The sequence below is a fragment of the Coturnix japonica genome, chromosome 1 (genome assembly GCF_054131305.1).
Source record: "Coturnix japonica strain WE chromosome 1, WE-NBRP24, whole genome shotgun sequence".
Classification (NCBI taxonomy): domain Eukaryota; kingdom Metazoa; phylum Chordata; class Aves; order Galliformes; family Phasianidae; genus Coturnix; species Coturnix japonica.
The window spans coordinates 59066493-59087021 of NC_140663.1; the positions used below are offsets into that span (position 1 = coordinate 59066493).

A 20529-nucleotide genomic window follows, 5' to 3' on the forward strand; every position below is an offset into this window, starting at 1 on the left:
TCATCAGCCTCTTCACTGTTTGTGGTAATTTCTTTAATCAGCAAACACATTCACAGACAATATGTTACAACAGTACGTTACTGTCTTTCTTTCTTAAAAGACAGCAATGAATCAGGAAAGTTAAGACAAAGACACGTGTTCATGCTGTAGGCACTCTGTGAGAATTTCAAAGTATTTGTGCTGGGTTAACTGAGAGACAACTGAGATTGCTAGATACAAAATCTCTTCAAATAAACAAAAAAAAAGTTACCATTAAAAAACAAATGCCACACCAAATACCATGTTGAAAAATGTGTATATTTAAAGGGAAGTAACATAGGTATCTGATTTCACAATAGTTTTTTCATTTGCAAGCTGAAAATGAAACACAAAAGGTTTCTTATTTTATTTTTTCTTATATCCTGCAAATGAATCCAAATGAATCCTGCTACCAATCCAAAGAGTAAATGCTTTGCTTTGCTGTGAAAAAGATATCATACTCTGAAGTTCAATACTGAAGGCAAAATACAATTTTTACATTTCTGTTACCCAGAAGAAAATTTTATGGTCACCTCCAACTGCACATAACGGAAGGGTTCTGTGCCATGTCAATCCAGATCCTACAGCTGCAGTACCAGTAAGGATGGGCTTAAAGAAAGAATAAAAAATTAAAATAAAGAAAAAGAGAAATATCAATACAGGTTACCATGTACACCACGTGTATGAAGTTGCATGAACAAACTTTCACATATGTAATATTCCTTAAAAAAAAAATACAGTTAAAATACATCAGAAATGAAACTGAAATAACTGATATTCTCTTCCTGTGTTCCAGTAGCAGCTTACTATATGTAAGATGTAGCAACATCTTTCATGATACATTTTGCAGCTACTTTCACTGCTTTTAACAATACTACTATTATAAAGGTATGCTTTCAAACCTAGACATCTTTTTAATGAAATAACTTCCTGCTATTTAAGTGTAATCACAACTAACTAGTATGTTTGGAGATAATATCTTTTGCTGTAAGCTCTGTAAATGTATACTGATTTCAGCAAAATCAAAAATACTCATTGTGCTTAACATGCACAGTCTTGATACATTCTTGTTAATAATATAAACCTAAATGGAAGTTTTTTTCCTCCTTTTTGCATAATGAGACATAGCAAATGGGTAGATTAATCAGCCTTTTAAATAACAGGCTAAGTATGATGTGCAGTTTTTCTATAGCATGGATGAAACAAAAAATAAAACAAATAGGCCAAGCAGCATTTCTGGATGGCTTTAGACTTTTTTCAGTTGTAGCTTTTAGCTAATTATGAGTTTGATTTGAAAGGAAGAGTTGCAATCCCATCCAAAAACCAAATTCAAAAGTTTACCTGGGGATGTCCTAAGTGATGAACAAGCAGTTGAGTAGTCACCTTTCCTGGATATCCGACAGTTGCAAACAGATTTTCATTCACTCGGGACCACCTATGAATAAAATAAACGTACCTTTCAAATATCCCTACCAGACTAGCAGAAGTGCTCACAAACTGAAGATTTCTCACTTGCTATTAACTGTATGAAGCCATCAGATATTCCACTGACACCAAAGAAATTCAGGGAAATGGCTTGTAAGTTATTTACTATCAAAACCCCTGTGTGCATGTTATCATGTAACAGAAAAATCATGGTCAATCACAAATTTCACAAAGCTTATAGACCAGGTCCCCCTAAAAAGTGATTTAGGAAACATATGTTCCTTAACTCACAAATACTTGATTATACATAGATTTATATCAGAAAGAAAATCACACAGTAAAGACAATGCTTATACCTGAATAATCTGGCTCGATCAACATGGACGGGTCTCTTGTCCTGTGGATAACTAAAACAGACATTCCATGTAAAAAACCCTTCTGCAAACAACTACAGATCATACTGCAAGTATCAAAACAATTCTTTTTTAACACTGAAGAGGAAATATGGTCTACTCTCTGTGAAGAAGTTGATGGAAAACTTGAGCTTTTCTTCAGCTTACATTTCACTTCAGAGTAGGAAAAAATGAAGTAATTAGTGACTTTACTATGTTTCAACAACTAGATATTTATGACTTAGAATGAAATGTTAATAAACAAGTTTCACAAACAGGAGAGATGTTGTCTCAAATGGACAAAAAGGAAACATGTTACTTTAACAGATAGAAGTAAGCAAGAAAAAGTATGGCAAGAAATGACCTGTACTGATTTTATAATTTTTGATGAATACTTACTATTAACTGAATAGGTGATGCTATAAAATTATACTATAAAATTATAGCAATTAAATGCTATATTAGCAAAGTAGTCACATCTCTTCACGTGCTGCTTAAGGAACAAATACTCTCCTACATGTAAAAAATACCTGGAATGAGAGATATCCCAGATTAGCCAGTCACTTCCAGCAACTGCTCCAATTCTGAGAGTATTCTTTAAACACCAGTCTGCTGACATCAGCGGTGTTTGTTCACACTCTAAGGAGAGAATGGCCTGGTGTGTAACTAGGTCATAGAATCGTATTGTTCCATTTTTCTCTGCTACCATCAGCTGTAAGAGGAAATAATAAAACCTTGTAAACCTAGCATGTAAAGAATCTTTGCAAGCTTTTCTACTCTAAAGCAAACCTAGTCTTTTCAAGGACATACTAATCTATGGACTTCAGCACTTTTAATTATACTCCTATTACACTGTACACAGTGATTACATGATTTCATCTATATATACATACGTATACATATGTATATGTATGTATGCTTTGGTGTATAGCAGCGCAAGTTCTCAACCACTTTGTTCTGAGTACAAGGAGCTGACTAACAGAGATTGTGCTGTACAGGAAACAATGATATCAATCAATGTAACTGTAATATCTGCATTCACACTTACTGATTTTGTATACCAACACTGGCTAGTAGCAAACAACAGCATATATTCGATTTTGATACCACTTGAATGAACAGTTCTCCTGATTTTCTTTGTAAGGACCATATATTGGTGGGAAGCATAAAGAGAATTCACATCCTTACCCCCTGCTGCTATTTAACTATTTTGATACCTGATTTGATTGCTTATTCTTTTTTCTGTTAGAAGCAAGTGTTTCTGTAATAACCTGAAAAACTATGTGTAGATACTTAAGGTAGTTATTGACACAAAAGAAATAATAAATCCTAAATTGCAAGGATTAGACCATTAATGAAGTTGAACTTGGTGTATCCCTTCTGGTACAAAAAACAGATAAGTAGAAAATCATAATTTTTTATTTGATTTTTCAGCATGTTTCATGTATTCCAAGCAAGAAAGACAAAACCAAAAATCTCTTGGTAATTTCAAACAGATATTTGGCTTGCCTTACAGGAGTCTGTTATTGGTGAGTCCTGTTACCATGACTAATATTAACTTTTCTTTGATAACTGTAAGTTAATGTGCAACCAGCAGAATAGTAATCAACAATAATTGATGCATGTAATCAAGAAAGAGCATTTCTGATGGGATGAACAAGGGACTCAGAGCAAAAAGAGAAGAATAAGCATGGCAAGTTATTTACAGTGACTTCACATTAGTGGATTCTACCAATATCCAACTATAATGTGCAAAGGCTCCCCAGACTTAAGCCTTAGTACAGCATCAAAATTCATAATTTAGAGAAGTATATCCTCCAGCAATTTTAAAGGTGGCAGTGATGAAGAGCTGCAAAGTACAACCTTAAAAGCCTCTTCAGGATGCCAGCAAACACTCATTCCAGGGGAACGTAAAACAAAATGGGCCTTCTCATTTCCTTCCAAATCCCAGACCCTAAAGAAAAAAAAAAAAAAAAAAAAAAAGAAGAAAAAAAAAAAAAGAATTAAACTATATATTAGACCGGTAATACATTAAAATTTATGCCTCAAAACATTCAACAAAGGAAGTGGCTAAAAGAGTTTGTGCTTAATCACTTCAAGAAGAAAACAAACCGATAGAAATGTAGAATGAAATGTGCAGATGCTTAATACTTGTGCATAAAGTCAGTAAAAGCAGCCAGTGCTAAAGATGATGTATTCTGAAAATGATGAACTGGACATAGACCCTCTATATGAAATGGCAACATTCAAATGATTTGACAAGCATAATAGTTTAGGCATAAAATCTAGATATATTTCCTCTCTTTATTCATAATTCAATTGATAGACAACACCACAAAGTCGGAAGAGCACTGTTGGTCTAGCAATACAAGCAATCTAGAATTAGGTACCACGCAACTTAAATCACCCACATTATCATGAAAAAGATGAGATGATGCACTGAAGTATTTTGCTTATATAGTACATGCATTTTCATTTCTTTCCTGATAGGAAAAGACTGAATAATGGAAATACAAGAAACTATTTGTGGCAGCATTGCAGTAGCCTGCTGGGAGTTTTGGCAAGCTTTCAACAAATCAATCATGAGTCAGTTTAGAATTTTCCTTTAGAAGCACCTACAGTATTTATCTAGCAGAAATATATAATATTAAGAAAAACAGACAGCAGTAATATGGATTGACAGGGAAGCGTACGTTGAAAGATCAAAGATAAGTTAGAAGACGATTGGATTTTCTTTGGATACATTCCATATGAGCATCATTGATCCATGAAGCTACTGGGTTTATAAAATGTAGAAAAACCAAAATAGAGACTACTTATCTCACAGCTACTGCTCAACTGCCTCCTTTTCTATAAAAACATCACACAGTTGTGTTCATCAGTTTCAAGCAAGGGGCTGTACGCCCTTCAAAGCATTTTTACACGCAAATATATCTATCTATCCTTACCAACATAAAACCCTGAGAAACCACCAAATTTTTAAGCACAGTGTTCTGCTCAGAGTTAGATGAGTGGCTATGCACTATTATTGTTGATTCTAGAGGATTTTTGCTGACTTCCTCCAGACTTCTTCAGTTTATATCTCACCAGGGTGCTCAGAGCACTATATTTTAGAGATTACAAAAAGAAAAAAAACTTCTTACATAATACATCATAAGTCTAGACAAAATATATGAGAATAAAGTAAGTATGTTTAATGAACGATGTTATTTTCTTATGCCAAACCACAACAGATCAAATATTTGTTTTCTCTGTAGAAAATACAGTCTCTAATCTTGAAGGATCAGTGTCCTTATTAAAAAAAAAAGTCAAAACAAAAACCTGACAACTGTTTAAAAAATGAAATATCTACTTGATTAGGTAATTTAGAAACATACAATACTTTCTTCTATTGCCAGAAATTTTGCCTTGTAGATTTGTCCAAGTCAAATCAACACTTTGTGTATTTAATGTGCAGGGAGAAAATTATGATATAACAGAAGACGGTGAATCATTTTGGCCAAAGTAGAATGCCATCATGTTTCCTTCCCTGAAGTGATTAAGGTTATTAGGTGCTAAGACAAAAATTTATGCTTTCTACCTCTGTAACTTTGTTATTTATAAAATGCTAAACTAGTATCTCTTTTTGTCAGAATGTTGAGATTGTTAGTAGAGAAAGAAAGTAAAAAAGGATAAACACCTCCTTCTTTATTTATTGATTAAAAACAACACAGAAACAAAACAAACAATCAAAAAACAACACGATATCATTCAGGTTTGGAAAGAAACAGACAGTACACAACAAAATGGATCCTTGACTGAAAGCATCAAGTCCATGTTGTTACGGAAAATTACAATTACAAATACATTTAATTAACACTTCAAAATATTTCCTAGTGACTAAGACAAGTTACAAAAGTGCAAAGACCAAAATGTTAGCCAAACTGAGTTTTTGGTTGCTCAGTAATAACCAAATCAGCTACAGATGCTATAAAAACCCTCCAGTTTTTTCTACATTCCTATCACATAAATCAATCTGGGAAGACTGAACCTCTTGGTTTACATTTAAACCCCATGAAACCTCACTAATCACCCTGTTTTATACTAAACCAAACTACTGTCTACTTCTCCCCAAATATTTTTATGTTTTGTACCTCTGCATTACATCATCCTTGTATTGATCCTACTCCCTCCATTGAGTATTACTGAGCAGACTTACTAGGTTTGTGTCCAAAATATCTAAAAGAAGAAAAGTCTGAATAACCACAGTTGAAAAAGGCCAAAGCTGGAACAGTGGAAAGCCTCAAAAATTATCTATACATCTGCTCAGTAAATTCATTTATTTTTAAACAACTAAGGACTGAGAAATTATATTCTGCAGTGTATGCAGTTTTAAACTAATACAAAACTAGAGACAGCTACAAATGCCATTCAAGAGAACTCTTGGAAGGCTGCTATATTTCTCTTATCACTTGCATTCTATGGGTAAACAGATGATAACTGTAGTTATCTCAAAGCATGGAGCTACTAAAACTACTTTGAAACAACACTATTTTATGTAGTGTGAATGAGTATGGATAATGACATGCTGTATATGTGTGGTAACTTCAACACAAAGCAGACTTTTTTTTATAATGTTAGGAAGGTATTCATTAGAGCATCTGAAAACCTGCTTTGTGGCATTGAGTATTACCCTTATTCTATATTTTGATTTCTAAATACTGAATAATTCTAAATAGAGAGCAAAACCAAGTTCTAAGTGAATAAAAGGCATCATAAGGAATAGCATAAGAGCAGAAACATACCGTAACTTTAAGGCCTTTCTAAAATCCCTAGAAGATGGAAGTTTAAAAAAAATAAAGTAAAAACACCCACCCAATTTTTTTCAACATAAAGTTTCCTACAATCTCAGCGATGAAGGAGGAACCACAGAATATCTAGTATCATTCAGTGACTCCTTGCCTCAAAGCTGCATTAGCTACCCTTGAACTCAGATTACTGCCTAACCTACTCTTAAAAATGATCAAGAAGATATTTTATCATTATTTTTAATAACAGCTAACTTAAATAACCTTTGCCAAAGTCCCCTTTGTATCTCTAGCAGGCATATTCCACATGTGAGTCAAGTCTTGTCACTACTGAAAAGCCTAGAGAACCAGGAAGAGGGAAGATAAACAGCTAATTCATTCCCCATTGCACACAAGGTGTGAGAAGACCTCGGCAAAGGAAAATGGAAGTGCAGTGATTGGCTAACTCTGTAGGGAATACAGCCTACAGTTGTCTTGCCTTGGGTCTCTTATCAACTCTCTATGGAGGTGGTTACCAAAGACTGAAAGAAGATTCTGGGCAGGACATGAAAGAAGAGAAGGCTCAAGAGGAACCATAAAAATTTCCACTTGCTGTTCATAAGACAGAGGTGTAATGGGTAGCTTCAAGTAATTCATTTTGTTTTACTGATAAAGTTTTTATAAATGAAGTAATGCACTGCCCAACTAAGTGAATCTTTAGCAGAATTAGGTTAGCAGAACAGCCTACTTAGTAAATAGTGCTAAATATGCCACAAAAATGGTTGCGCTGGGAGAAGTGAAAATTCATCCGTGTTGCTTAACACCAATCCTCCAGGCAGAACTGTCCTAACCATCTCCTGACTCAGCATGCAAGGTCCTAAATGTGTGCTAATAGGGCATTTCCTTCAATTATTTTTGATCTATGAAATAAACATGTAAATAGTTTATCAGAAAGCTGACTCAGGTTCATCATTTTCCTTCAGTGGCCAAAGGAACCATTGGTGTTATTAAGGAAGCAGATATTTGAATCTCTCAGATTCAAATTCAGCATTACAATCTACGGTTTCTCTAGCTTCTTGTAATATTTACTTGGTTATGCAAGCATTGATCAGTTTTTCCACTGGTTACTGTGGGATGGAATCCCGATTATGCCCTGCAGCATTGTGAGAAGTGTGAGAGGTATGGGAACTGCACGTGCACCATCTCAGCCATCTTGGCCAATTGTTCTTCACTCATGCTCAGATTAAGAGAAACTAATACATGCCAGCATTACTCCTGCAATACCCTTACAGTTATCCAAAGCAAAGGCAGAGACTAAGCATCTTTGCATTAACATTAAGCTGAAGTTATATTTGTTCAACCAAAAAAAAATTAGCTGTTCTGAACGACATGGACTGAGTTGTAAAAGTAGACCACCTAAAACTAAATGCTTCTGAGGGCTGACCATTACTGGAAATTCAATGATAATTTTGCCAGTGAGTTTCTAGAATGTAAGGAAACTGCCAAACAAATCAAACACAATGATTTATATTTAAAACAATTTATATGCTAGACGACATTCTAGGATAGTGTGATCCTTCACTTAAGTCATAACAAGTCACACAGGAAATTGCTACCATGTCATAAAATTTCTATGAATATTTTTAAGACTTTGTAACTAAAGGCTTATTCGTCCATACCTAAGATCAGTCTGAAATAACATTCCAAACATTTGATTTGGAAAGTGGCTTTCTTTTCTTTTTTATACTGACTGGAGAGGAGGTATAGGTTAACATTTGCATAGTGACTGGTAAGAACAACCAAAATTCTTAGTTAATAGATGGGTCACAACTTCTAATAACAGAAATCATGAAAGACTTCAAATGGGGAACATACAGGGACACATACAAAAAGCATGCAAAGCAAAAGACTGAAGTGCTAAAAATAATCCAAGACCTTCATTTATTTTCATCCATTATAATGCATAACTAGTGTGATAGAAGGGAACCACACAGATCATCGAGTCCACCTCTAGGCTCCACACAGGACCACCCAAAATTCAAACCATATTTCTGAGAGTGCTGTCAGAAAGAGTTTTTGAACTTGATGTGTGGGGCAATGACCCTTTCCATGTAAAGCGACCATAAGAAATTGCCATGCTGTCATCAGTAAAGTCCTGATACTGACAGTAAATCTTTTAGTTCAGTGAGGAAGGAGTATGAGGTGGTTACCAATTAGATTCAAAATCCACCCCTGCAGTCTGGCCCAGCAGCTTAACATTCATGTTCATTTTTAGGATGCAGATCAGACTAGTGATTTTTAACTAGATGATATTTGACATTAAATAATTCAAGAAATATTAGTGTCAAGAACTACCAACCAACAACTAAGTGGTGTTAAGCTCTTTGTGTTTCCCAAACGTATCCCATGTACTTACTTATAGGAGCTTTATTAAGTATCAGGAAAAAAAGATTTGTACGTATGAATCTCTGCAGAACCGTAACTGTGAAAATATTCCAAATTTTTATAGATATATTTCTTTCAAATGGTGCACAGAGAGTTCTGCTCACCAAGTCCTTACTAGCAGAGAGGGATGCAGGTGCTCTTACACTTTATGCAAGTGTTCAGTGCATAACAGTGTATAATTCTTTCAAATTTTAAGGCATTAAAATCACACTAATTATTTTTAATTTTATTTTTTTTTAACCTTGACTTTACAAACTGATCCTTCTTCTTTTGTCTATGAGTGCACTTCTATTCACAACCAGGTAGCATAGAGATGGCAACTGCAATTATTTGTATGCAACAGTATTTTCAGCACTCTTTCATAATTGGTTCTAATTTGCAGTTGGTCTCTTGTAATAAGACCAACAAAATGACACAAAAGAAGCAAGAAGAATCCCTGAACTACGTGATATCAATATAAAAGTAAAAACCCTGAATGTAACACTGCACCTTCTTTTCAACAGGCTTCTAATTTAAGCTGTTCTCCAACAAGAAGAAAAAAAGATCAAACTCAGCTACAAGACATCACGGTTGCAGTAGCATGTGGTAAGATGGTTTAACACAGGAAAACTCATATCCACCTCAAGCTGCTAAACTTACTGCTGAATGAAAACTGAGGGAAGATCTAAATGAGTCCCTCTACATAATGCCCATACTGAAATGTAGTGTTAATTATTTCAAGACAAGTCTTATTATTTCAAGTGGAACCCTGACAGAATACTGAAATACTTGAAACTCCATGTTCTTGTGCTAATTGTTCTAGTACTTCATTCCAAAGGTATTAACAGATGATGTATCCTGAGAAAAATTTCAGGGTAGAAACTAAACACAGACAGAAAAACTATTTGTCTTCTTACATTACTGCTGAAGCAGATTACACAGTAAGTAAGGAATGATTTTGGTAAGTCTGAGGGAATGCATTTTCCATTAGTTTTGAAAGCGTAACCTTTAAATTCAATAAAAAATGTCTTCATGCTCCACATGCATGAATAAGAACTCAAGTAGCCAGAAAAAGAACAAAAATCTTACATACTTCCCATGGCTTTTAAACATAGACTTTATGGCTTACTGCATAACTGTCTTTCAAGGTTACCAAGCTCAACTCCTGACAATATACATTAATTAAATCAATCCTTTCCCTTTTATATTTAGTATCAATTAGACTATTGGTTATAAAACAGTTTTCTTTCTTACCAGGAGCACTGATCATTTCATAATAGCTCTTTGCTGATAAACCCAACACTAGACTAGACTCAGCGAAGAAATGAAGAACAGAGAATCAATCAAAACAAGCTAAGAATATAAAGTCATACATTTCTACTACCCATTCGTAATGATTTTGTTGGAAATATGGACAGAGCAGCTCTTAAAAATATGCTCACTGGTGAGAGTACTATTTCTGAATTCCTCAGGGGCATCTAAAACTCACAAGCCTTTTAGATTTTAAATTTGAGAACAGAGTAACTCAGCTAAAGTTAATAGACTGTGATTTACACTAGCTGATGATTTGCCCTTTACCAGATCTTGTACACAGAATAATCCTAGCAGCTATTCCCTTTTCTCTTAGCAGGTAGCAGATTGCTTCAGACACAAGACCTTTCCTGCTTAATAAATAGCCCTTTTTCCCCCCCAAGTCTTAAATGGTTATTTCCATAGCAATCAATATGCTGAAAACTTCACATAATCAGAGAAAAACTAAAACAGTACCTTAATTGAGACAACTTTTGTATTCTCACAGCTATATCAAGAAAAGACAAAGATAATGATGCTTCCACTCTTTCTTCCACTATTGCAATGACTTGTTAAGCCCACACAGCTGCCAGCCTACCATCTTGAAATCTAAGCTGCAGTGTATGGCTGTAAAGTAGCAGCATCATAGATCCATGAGCAACACCAGAAAAGCATGATGAGGGATGTTTCAAGGAAAAACTTGTACTACAAAACCTTAACCAGTATTTTTCAGAGTATTTAATCATGTTTCCCTTGTCTTTCGTTATTTGCAATTGGAAATTAATGGCTTTGGAATAACTATAATCACTGTGCTATAAGCAGCCTGTATTGCTGTACCCGTAGGACTCTGCTCTTAGGTGACATACTCACAAGTCCCAGTAAGGCTAATAGGTTTGTGTATGTGGACAAGTTCACAGGGTTATACTGGTTTTAAACTTGACTTAGCTGATAACAGAATAGATTTCTTCCAATTAGTATTAACTCCTTCCAACTTAGTATTAACTGCAAATATCACATACGCTAAGTCTTGTGTTCAGATCACTTACGTTAACATTAAAGAGAACAAGTCCTAAAGAGGAGCTGTGTAAAACCTCTCCACTAACTGGGCACTTGTAACCCACAAAATGTAACCCCATGTACTATAAACCTTTGAGTTTAATCCCTCAGCCAACTGAAACAGTTGCCAAAGCTTTGCAGGAATCCAAAATGATTCCGGCAAGCTTCTCCCCCTGGTTAGTTAGGTGGATAACTTTGTCAAGAAATTAAGTGAGTTAAATAGGACTTTTTCCCTCATAAACTCACGCTGGCTGTGATCAATGAATGTTGTCTTTTATGTGTTTTTCAATAACCCTCAAAATAATTTTCTCCATAATTCCAAGACAGAACAGTTTTCTTCCCATTCATCTATTAAGTTTAAAATACTGCTTTGAAAACAAACAAACAAAAAAGAAATTAAAACACAAAAGTCAAATGAAAGCCCCCATAATGCAATTAATGAGACTAATTTTCCCCTTCAAAATGAAGGCTCAATAAAAATGAAATTAGTGAGTGTAAAACGCATGTAATAAAAAAAAATAAGCAAGCATGTAAATACACACATAAAAAGCCAATGCTACTATTTCAGTGATGTCTTGGACAAAATACATACCTGCAGGTGTGATCATCACTTACACTTGCAACTTCTTGGCCTTCTTTAGGAGCAAACACCAGATCATTAACATAATCTGAGTGGCCATCAAATGTCTGCCAATCCAAAAAAACAACAACATATTTTTACTATTGAGCTGACTGTTCCATCAACATCTCCATCCAACAACGTGTTAAATAGACACACAATTCCAACAGGAAAACGCGTGAGTGTAAAATAAAGATATCACTGTACATGGAAGGGAAAAAAAATCTCATTAGTAGAACTGGAGATCTTTAAAATCTCGAACTTGTGTACATTCACACTGCAGGTGGACAGACCTCTACTACTTAATCCTTTAAATTATCACTACACCAGAACAGTTTTATCCTCTTTCAAGCAGTGAATTTTGAAGGCAGAAGATAATCTCAGATAGAAAGAGGAAAATAAGCAAGAAGTAAACGTACACATGAATGTATGTCTTGAAAAACTCTACTTGTACGTAACTCTCTTTTCTGAATAAGAGTTCTTAATACAAAGTCCTGCAAGTAACAAGAGGCTTCTTTTTCCTCAGGGAGCAATAAGCCAATCATTTGCTCAGTATACTCCATTTCCCAAGCAGTTAGCATAAAAATAGCTTAAGAACAGATGGCAATGGATCAAAAGACGAAAGGTAAAGGAATAAAAACATGAAGATGTCTCAATAAAAGAACATGTAACAGAGGATAAGGCGTGCTGGAGGTTTTATGAAAAACAAAAGTGAAGAACAATACATGAAACATAAAGAAGCCACACAACACTGCAGTAATTATTCACAATTTCTTTTAAACATTTGAGAGGAATAGACATAGTGCCTTGTGCTCTTTATGCTCTTGCGCTGAAGAATAAGGAAAACTGGGTATAGTGCAGTCTTACTGTAAAACTAATAGGTCATCCATTCTCAAATAATAGGATATGAGCATCCATGGTGTGAATGTAAATTGTCACTCAAAACCAAACATTTACAATTATATCATAAAGGACAAAGCCATTTCAAAGGGAACGATAGCTGTGCAATTGTTCTCAGATGAAATTCTTAATCACAACATATTTATTTCAAAGTATAGAGAACTGTTTAGCTTTAATGAAAACCAACGTAGCAATATCACTTCTCTGAACGAAAAGCAGAATGTCAGTTTTTAGTAAAAATCGGTAATTTTTTTTAAAATATACTTCGAAGGGTTTTCAGCTTTCCAGCATTCTCCCATGATACCAAGATGACTTTTTCTTCTCCATTTGTTTAATCATTTTTTAATTACCTATAGACATCAGAAATCTTTTAAGCTTTACATTATCTTGAAAACCTACATTAAAGATCAGATATACATACAGCAGTAAGCAAGCAAAACTCATCACACCTAGGGATTAGTCAAAACTGGAAGTACTTTCAAATTCATTCACATGGTTGCTATGAATAATTCATTTCTGGTCTCACTAAAAAAACCTGTAGCTAATAAAGATCAGTTCAGTCTGCCTGAGGAGTTATATGTGCTTTCTCTCTTTATGGCCTCACTTAAATTTCAGGTCAGCCTGTTCCACCCTCTTCACTCCCAATGAGTAAATCACTAGGTATGGCTGCTTTTGTTTTGCCCAGCAAAGTATCATAAAAAAAGACAAAAATATCCACTACATAATGGCATAACATGAAGATGTTCCAAAGAAAAACAAGGTCAAATGAAAACAATCATCCCTGCAGTTTTCTAAAAGGAAAAAAAAATACAGTCTCTTATATGAGTTTGTCACTCAGAACGAACTACACAACTGATAAATAAAAAAAGAAAAATAATAAATCCATAAATGCACAATAACCAAGCTCTCTCTCTAAAAAGTTATGAATGCCTCATCCGTTCAATGCAAAGCCAATTTCAGCACTCAACTTTTTTTTTCCCCACTAGGCCATAATTTTTATAAAACCTTGTGGATTTTAGAAGAATACATCTTTAGATGATGTTAAACTATTTAGACAGAAATGCAAGTCTTCTAAAAATTTCAGCATTCCAAATTCAAATATCCTACCTCATTTTACATCCACAGTTCTGATGAAATATGCTTTTTATTAAACAAAATTTGAAGCAGAAGGAAGCCACAATTCATTTCCAAATGAAAACCTCAGAACAAGAAAAGATTTCACAAAGATCCGTCCGTCGTATTTTACCTTTTGTTTGTAGTTCTGGGATTGATCCAATCCATAAATTTTGGATTAGTGGTGTTGACAAAGTAATGGAAAACACAGTATGCTTGAAGTTCTTTGTTGATAATTACATCAAGACAGTTTTTCCACTGGGCAAAAAGAGTAAGATTACCCTGTCTGTCCCTCCAGAAGCAACACATACTAATTGTTTACCATAGAAGACAAAAGGATCAGAGATTACACTTTGACTGCAATCACATAATTCCTTCAGCATTCTTGCACATTCTGTACCTGTCTTGAAAATCTCTTGTGTAAAGTGTGCTCTGTACAACGGATCAAAGTCTTGCATGTGTTCATAAAGCACTCAACCTCAGGCTTATGACAAAGCTTTTCTGAGGTTTCAATTGACTAATACTAAGAAATAATTGTATCAAACTATTTAGAATTAACTCAGCACAGCTCACAGAGTATTTGTGAACATCTGAAATTTGAGAATACTGTACATAGGGATTTTTGCTTAATGAGAAGTATACAGTTCAATGGTCATCCAGGTTAAATAAATTAAGATGATTATGCAGAGAAAGCATTTTGTCCACTTTTTAATCAAACAAACAAAACAGAACATGCTCTCATTTTAACAAATATAAACACACTACAATTATTTTTTTTTTTTCACTACTGAGATCCTAACTGCTGAGGTAAGGATCTACACTTTTAGCTGTTTGCTCATTTCTTTAAACATTAAATCAAGCCTGATCCAGTAACAGCACAGATATTTAGTTCTTCAGCCTTAGACTAAAAGTTTCACTAAGGAAGTACTAAGTTCAAATGATGAAATTGTCATAAACAGAACTAATAGCTTTATTGCTAAGTACTAGTCCACAAAATTTATTTGTATTGCGTAAGCCCCAAAAGGTCTTAAGTATTACGTTATGTCAAATAAAATAAAAATAAAAAAATAAATATCATGAAACTTCATGTTCCCTCTGTCTGCATGATCCCTCCATCTGCACTGGACACTGGAGTAGTTTATTTATATCAACTGGAGTTCAGTTGAATTACTATGACTGTTTTCTTTTGGGTAAAAACAAGCCCTGTAATTCTAGAATTTATAGGTGGGGTCTTTTGTTCTTTATACTATATTTTCATATTAACCTCCCATTATACTAATAAAATCTCTGTGTTCTTGACACTCACTATGCCATAAAAAATATTCTGATGTGTTAGGCAATGGACATACTTTTGCAGTAGAAGCTTGTAACTGCAAGTTGTGCAGTTTGTATTAGAAAGAAGTTCTAAGGATGAGTGATTCTGAAATAATCTTTTTTGTATAAAAAAAATATGTCTTGCCTTAATAGAAATGTAAGTGTGGCACTTTGATTTATTTGTAGGCACCTAGTCAAAGCTACTGTGTAACAAATTCCCCTAAATCAGAAGAGCATGTTTTAAAGTTTCATTTGTGTTGGTCAGCCACCAGAAAAAAAGTCTTGTCAAAACTAGGAAAACTGTAACCCATCACAGAAATTCTATTCTGAAAGAAAAAAAAAGAAAGAAAGCATTCATCAGACTGTGCTACTGAGTTATCTTTTTGCTTCTCTGGTTTTAATATTGATAGCAAGCTAGAAAATAATTGTGTCTAGCATATTCAAAACAATTATTTTAGAAGTGTGCTGCTTATAATCTCATTCTAATCAGTACTGAATGGCTTAATAGAATTCTTCTTTAGAATAAACTTGCTTATTGGAACTTGTAGTTTAGAAGTTTAAACTAATGAATTACCAAAGGTGTGTTTATGTGAAGATATATTATTATTTCTCTGGAAACAATGTGTTCCTACTCAGCAAAACAACCTATCCCACTGAGAATTCCTAGTGTTGGCCTGGGTTAGACTGTTGCAGACTGAAAGCTAGTACATTCATGAAGTCTGGTCTGGAAGGTCCTTTTGCTAAGGAACAGCTGATACACAGAGGCTGAACTGAATGATATTCAACATTCAGAGCAGCCCTGCAGAGAAGGACTCAGAGGTTCTGGTGAATGAAAAGCTGGATATGAGCAGTGTGTGTTTGCAGCCTGAAAGACCAACTGTACCCTTGGTTACATCAAAAGAGGGGTGACCAGCAGGGCGAGTGAGGTGGTTGTCTTCCTTTACTCTGTCTTCATGAGACCTCATGTGGCGTCCCCAGCATGCAAAAGACACTGAACTGTTGGAGAGGGTCCAGAGAAGCTCCACAAAGATAAGATGGCTGGAGCACTGCTCCTACCAAGAAAGGCTGCAGAAGTTGGGTTTGTTTAGTGTGAACAAGTTTAGGTTCCAGGGAGATCTCATTGCAGCATTCCAGTATAATATAAGAGAGTTTATAAACAAGATGCAGAATGACTCTTTACACACTCTGATACTGATAGGACAAGGGACAATGGCTTTAAGCTAAAAGAGGGAAAGTTTAGGGTAGATGTTAAGGTGAAATTCTTTACTCATGTTTCAAATGCAAAATTTTCAAGTAGGAGTCACTCAGTCACCTACGTTTGTAGATGCCTTAGAGATAAGAGAAATCTCAGTATCTAGACCTGACATCTCTTATTGAACTAATTTAAGAATGGGAAGTGGAATATCTGAAGTAGACAATTCCTTTATTTTAGTTAAAGCAAATGATGGTCCACGGACATGTTTTGTGAGGTGTCTAAGTTACGTACTTAATTCAGCATTCTTTAGGTTTTCTACTGTATTAAATAGCATCATTACAACTTTCCAGTTTCCAATAAAAGAGAGAGATCAGAAACGTCACTTTCCATAATAGAGGAGTCCAATAACCAAAACAATGTAATACTTTACAGATCTCTATCTAAAGGATCCTTTTCTAAAACTGTACTTTAAATTCACCTGTACAATATTCTGATCACAAGTATATTTTGGACTATGCATAAGGCCCTTAAAGATGATGGCTCTGCCACAGTTTAGTGCTCTGCCTCACAGAGGACATTAAACAAAGTGAGGCAAAAGCATAATTAAAGTTAAGACTCCACTAGAGAATAAAGAAATATTTAAAATGAGCTACATTGCTCTTACCTTATATTCATTCTTGTCCTGCAGATCTGAAGTAAATAGCCTTAACTTCCTATCAGAAGCTGCTGTACAAAACCTACACTCAACAGACAAAAAAAAGCCCTTAGGTCAATCAACACCCCAATAGTCGACTTCACACAAATGAACATTTCACCCCAGTTTAAACCTGTAAAACAACATGCAAAAGGAAATTCAGACTATGATAAAAAGAAAAACATAAATTCTAACTTTTCTGCTTTGAAAACAAGCACTCAAGAGATATAACTGGAACTTACCTGTAAAGAAAACCCAGCGTATCAAGCACAAAAAATATCTTCATTGCAAAGAAATGCAAAATATTTTACAAATCTAAACAAGAATCAAATGAAATCTCTCTCATAATTTCCTCCAAGCTAAATTTCCATGTCAATTAAGGGGCTGAAGGTAAAAAAGAAAACTTATTACAAGAGTTTTAAATATTTAAGCATCAATTATTAAACAGTTTCCAACCTATTTTAAACAAAAGACTCTAAAAACACGCAGCAGCAGGCAATCATCATAGATTCAAGAGACTTATAAGCCTCTGATAAATTCTGAGTTCTTGTTAAGTTCATATTTAAGACTTTACTAGTAGTTTCTTCAGAGTTAGATTTCACTCATACACTTTTAACTTAGTTCAATATTAAGGACTTAGGGAAAACAGATAAGTGACAAAGATTTCTTGTACTCAATTATTCTATATACCTTATCTGCGGAGGTAAAGCATCAAGTTTAGTTTCTGGGCTCCATGCTATGGCATCAACTCGGATTCCATGATGAAATGTTCTTAGAGTCTTATACTGAATGCCTTCCACTTCTGCATCCTCTTCCTATAGAGATATGACAATTAACTAATCCAGAATAACATCTTTATGACTTCTAACAATTTGGATTGATATGAAACAGAAAGGCTTTCCAAGTTTGATGTACCTGCTGCATTAAAAAATTGACTAGAAGTGCATGAGCGTCTCAAGTCAGAGTCAAATACTGGGCACAAAAATCAGATATTTGTGCTACAAATAAGAAGTTCCCAGGTAGTACCACTGCAAATGTTGGTGACTGCTAAAATTAGGTTATCCTCCAGAAAAGCAGTGCTGCTTTCATTGCAGTCAACTTGGAGGCATATCAGCAGGACAGTATTTTATTCTAATTTGTATTTCTTAGGAAATATCCCAATTCATTAACATAGTAATTAATTAATCTAGTAAACGCTTCCTGGTAAAAAAGAGAAGACAGGAAAGCAGTTTTAGTCAGCTTAGGACTTTACCAGCAGAGAGGCTTGCTGAGTTCTGGGAAGAAATGAATAAAACCAACAAATTAACACAAACCAACCTGAAATCTGCATGTTCCAACAACCACGTAATTGTTGCCACCATATGCAATGAGGGAGCATGCGTCTCCACTATCAAACGGATTGAATGTTATCACATGCACATAATCTTCACAGTCCACAGTGTAAGTGGCGTTTCTAAGAGAATCTTGCTTCATTTTCAGCGAACTGTATCAAGGTATCACAGAAGTGATGTCTTTTACAGGATGAAGGTTGACATTCCTATACAGAAAGTATTAAAAAAAGTGTATTACACATTCACATAGGAAAAAAGGCATTTGTGGCACAACAAATCAAGATTTCCTATAATGCTGCATTAATGGACACAAGGTGAAATTAAGCTCAATATCTATAGATTTAGCACATAATTCCAACTATCAAGGAATTAACAAAACTAATTAACCTCAATAACTAGCATACATTCAAAACCACTTCTAGAGACTTAATTGATAGCTACAGATTTTGTGTTACTGCTGGCAACATAACACCAGGATTAACTACACACAACAGAAAAGTCACATTCAGAATGCTTCAGTTTTCAACCAAATGTCAAAAAACAATGTATTGTTACCTCCAAGTTCTTTACCCCATTGTTCTGCTTTTAAAGGACATCTATTTATCTATTTAAAAGCAGAATCAAGACTGAAAAAACAGCAGATGAGAACACTGTCCTGAAGAATACTTAACCATGGCTTCATGACTGAAGTCAACCCATCTGCACACAGAGCATAGCCCCTATGCCTCTGTATTTCAACGAAAGTAGTTAGCTTTCATCTGGGGCTGAAGTATACCTCAGAATGAGCACTGTACTGTATTCAAGCACTTTTCAAGACAATCAGGCTCCTGTGCTGGCACCAAAGCAGCTTAGATACACAATTGATTATGGAACCTTCCCCTTAATCCCAGTGCAGATTTTATATTAGTTTATTCCTTTTGGAATTTTTTTTCTTTTTGCAACATTGAAAAATAGCTTTAAATTTCTCAGTGTATTTTGCTGTTAATGACCTGATGGTCTCAGAATCCAAGTCACAACATTTTGTTTGAGTGCTACCACAGGTTGTTGTGGACATCGCAGATATACAAATGCACCTTACATCTGCAATATTTGTTCTCTGATTAGCAAGATACACTATCCCACTGATATATATACTTCAGGCACATAACTTGCAGAGACATGCTCCTAAAGCCAAACACAATTTGTAACCTAATCTGTAACCGTTTTCCTTAAAGCCTTCCCAACAACATTGAATCATAGAATGGTTTGCGGTGGAAGGAACTTTTAAGTCCATCTAGTTGAACATCCCTGCAATGAGCAGGGACACCCACAGCTACATCAGGTGCTCAGCCTGACCTTGAGCGTCTCCAGTGATGGGGCATCCACCACCTCTCTGGGCAAACTGTGCCTCACCGCACTTACTATAAAAGACTTCTTCCCTTAGATCCAACCTAGGTCTCCTCTTTTTCAGCCTGAAACCATTTCATCCTGTTCTGTCACAACAGACCCCACTAAAGAGTCTGTCCCCTTTTCCTATAGCCCCCTCCAGATACAGAGAGACTGCTGCCAGCTCTCCTCACAGCCTTGTATTCTCCAGGCTGCACAGCTCCAGCTCCCTCAGCCTGAGAAAACCAACTCTAGACTAACTTTAACTAAAAAAAAACAAAACAAAACAATAAACCTTATATTCATTCTTTACGGAATCACCACACGGACAACTGCGCCAACCCCTCACACAGACACACACAGACATCTCCCTACTGCTCCATTCAGGGCTCTGCAATGCTTACTGAGAAAGCACAGCCTCACAACGCTACAGGGCCTCATAGAAGGCGGCCCAATCGCCTCTCCACGACCCGCTCGCCCCTCGGGACCCATCCGACCGAAGCATTGCACTCCCTCACCTCAACCCGAAACAACCTCCCCCCCGAGCCGCCCTACACAGACCTCCACAGCCCCAGCCGGCCATACACACGCTACTCCCCGCCAGCCGGCACCTCCCGCCCGTGTATC

The 20529-nt window shown here is 35.5% G+C and overlaps 1 protein-coding gene across 1 annotated transcript; it reads right to left on the reverse strand.

Annotated features, from left to right (window-relative positions):
• Positions 1-276: 276 nt before the first annotated feature.
• NUP37 (nucleoporin 37) lies at positions 277-20529 on the reverse strand. The gene is made up of 10 exons (XM_015867536.3): positions 20464-20529; positions 18524-18743; positions 17897-18021; positions 17177-17249; positions 11964-12058; positions 3699-3789; positions 2366-2547; positions 1800-1850; positions 1360-1453; positions 277-627 (listed from the first exon to the last, which is right to left on the reverse strand). The coding sequence occupies exons 2-10, from the start codon at positions 18677-18679 to the stop codon at positions 514-516; spliced, it is 981 nt and encodes a 326-aa protein (XP_015723022.2). The 5' UTR covers positions 18680-18743; positions 20464-20529; the 3' UTR covers positions 277-513.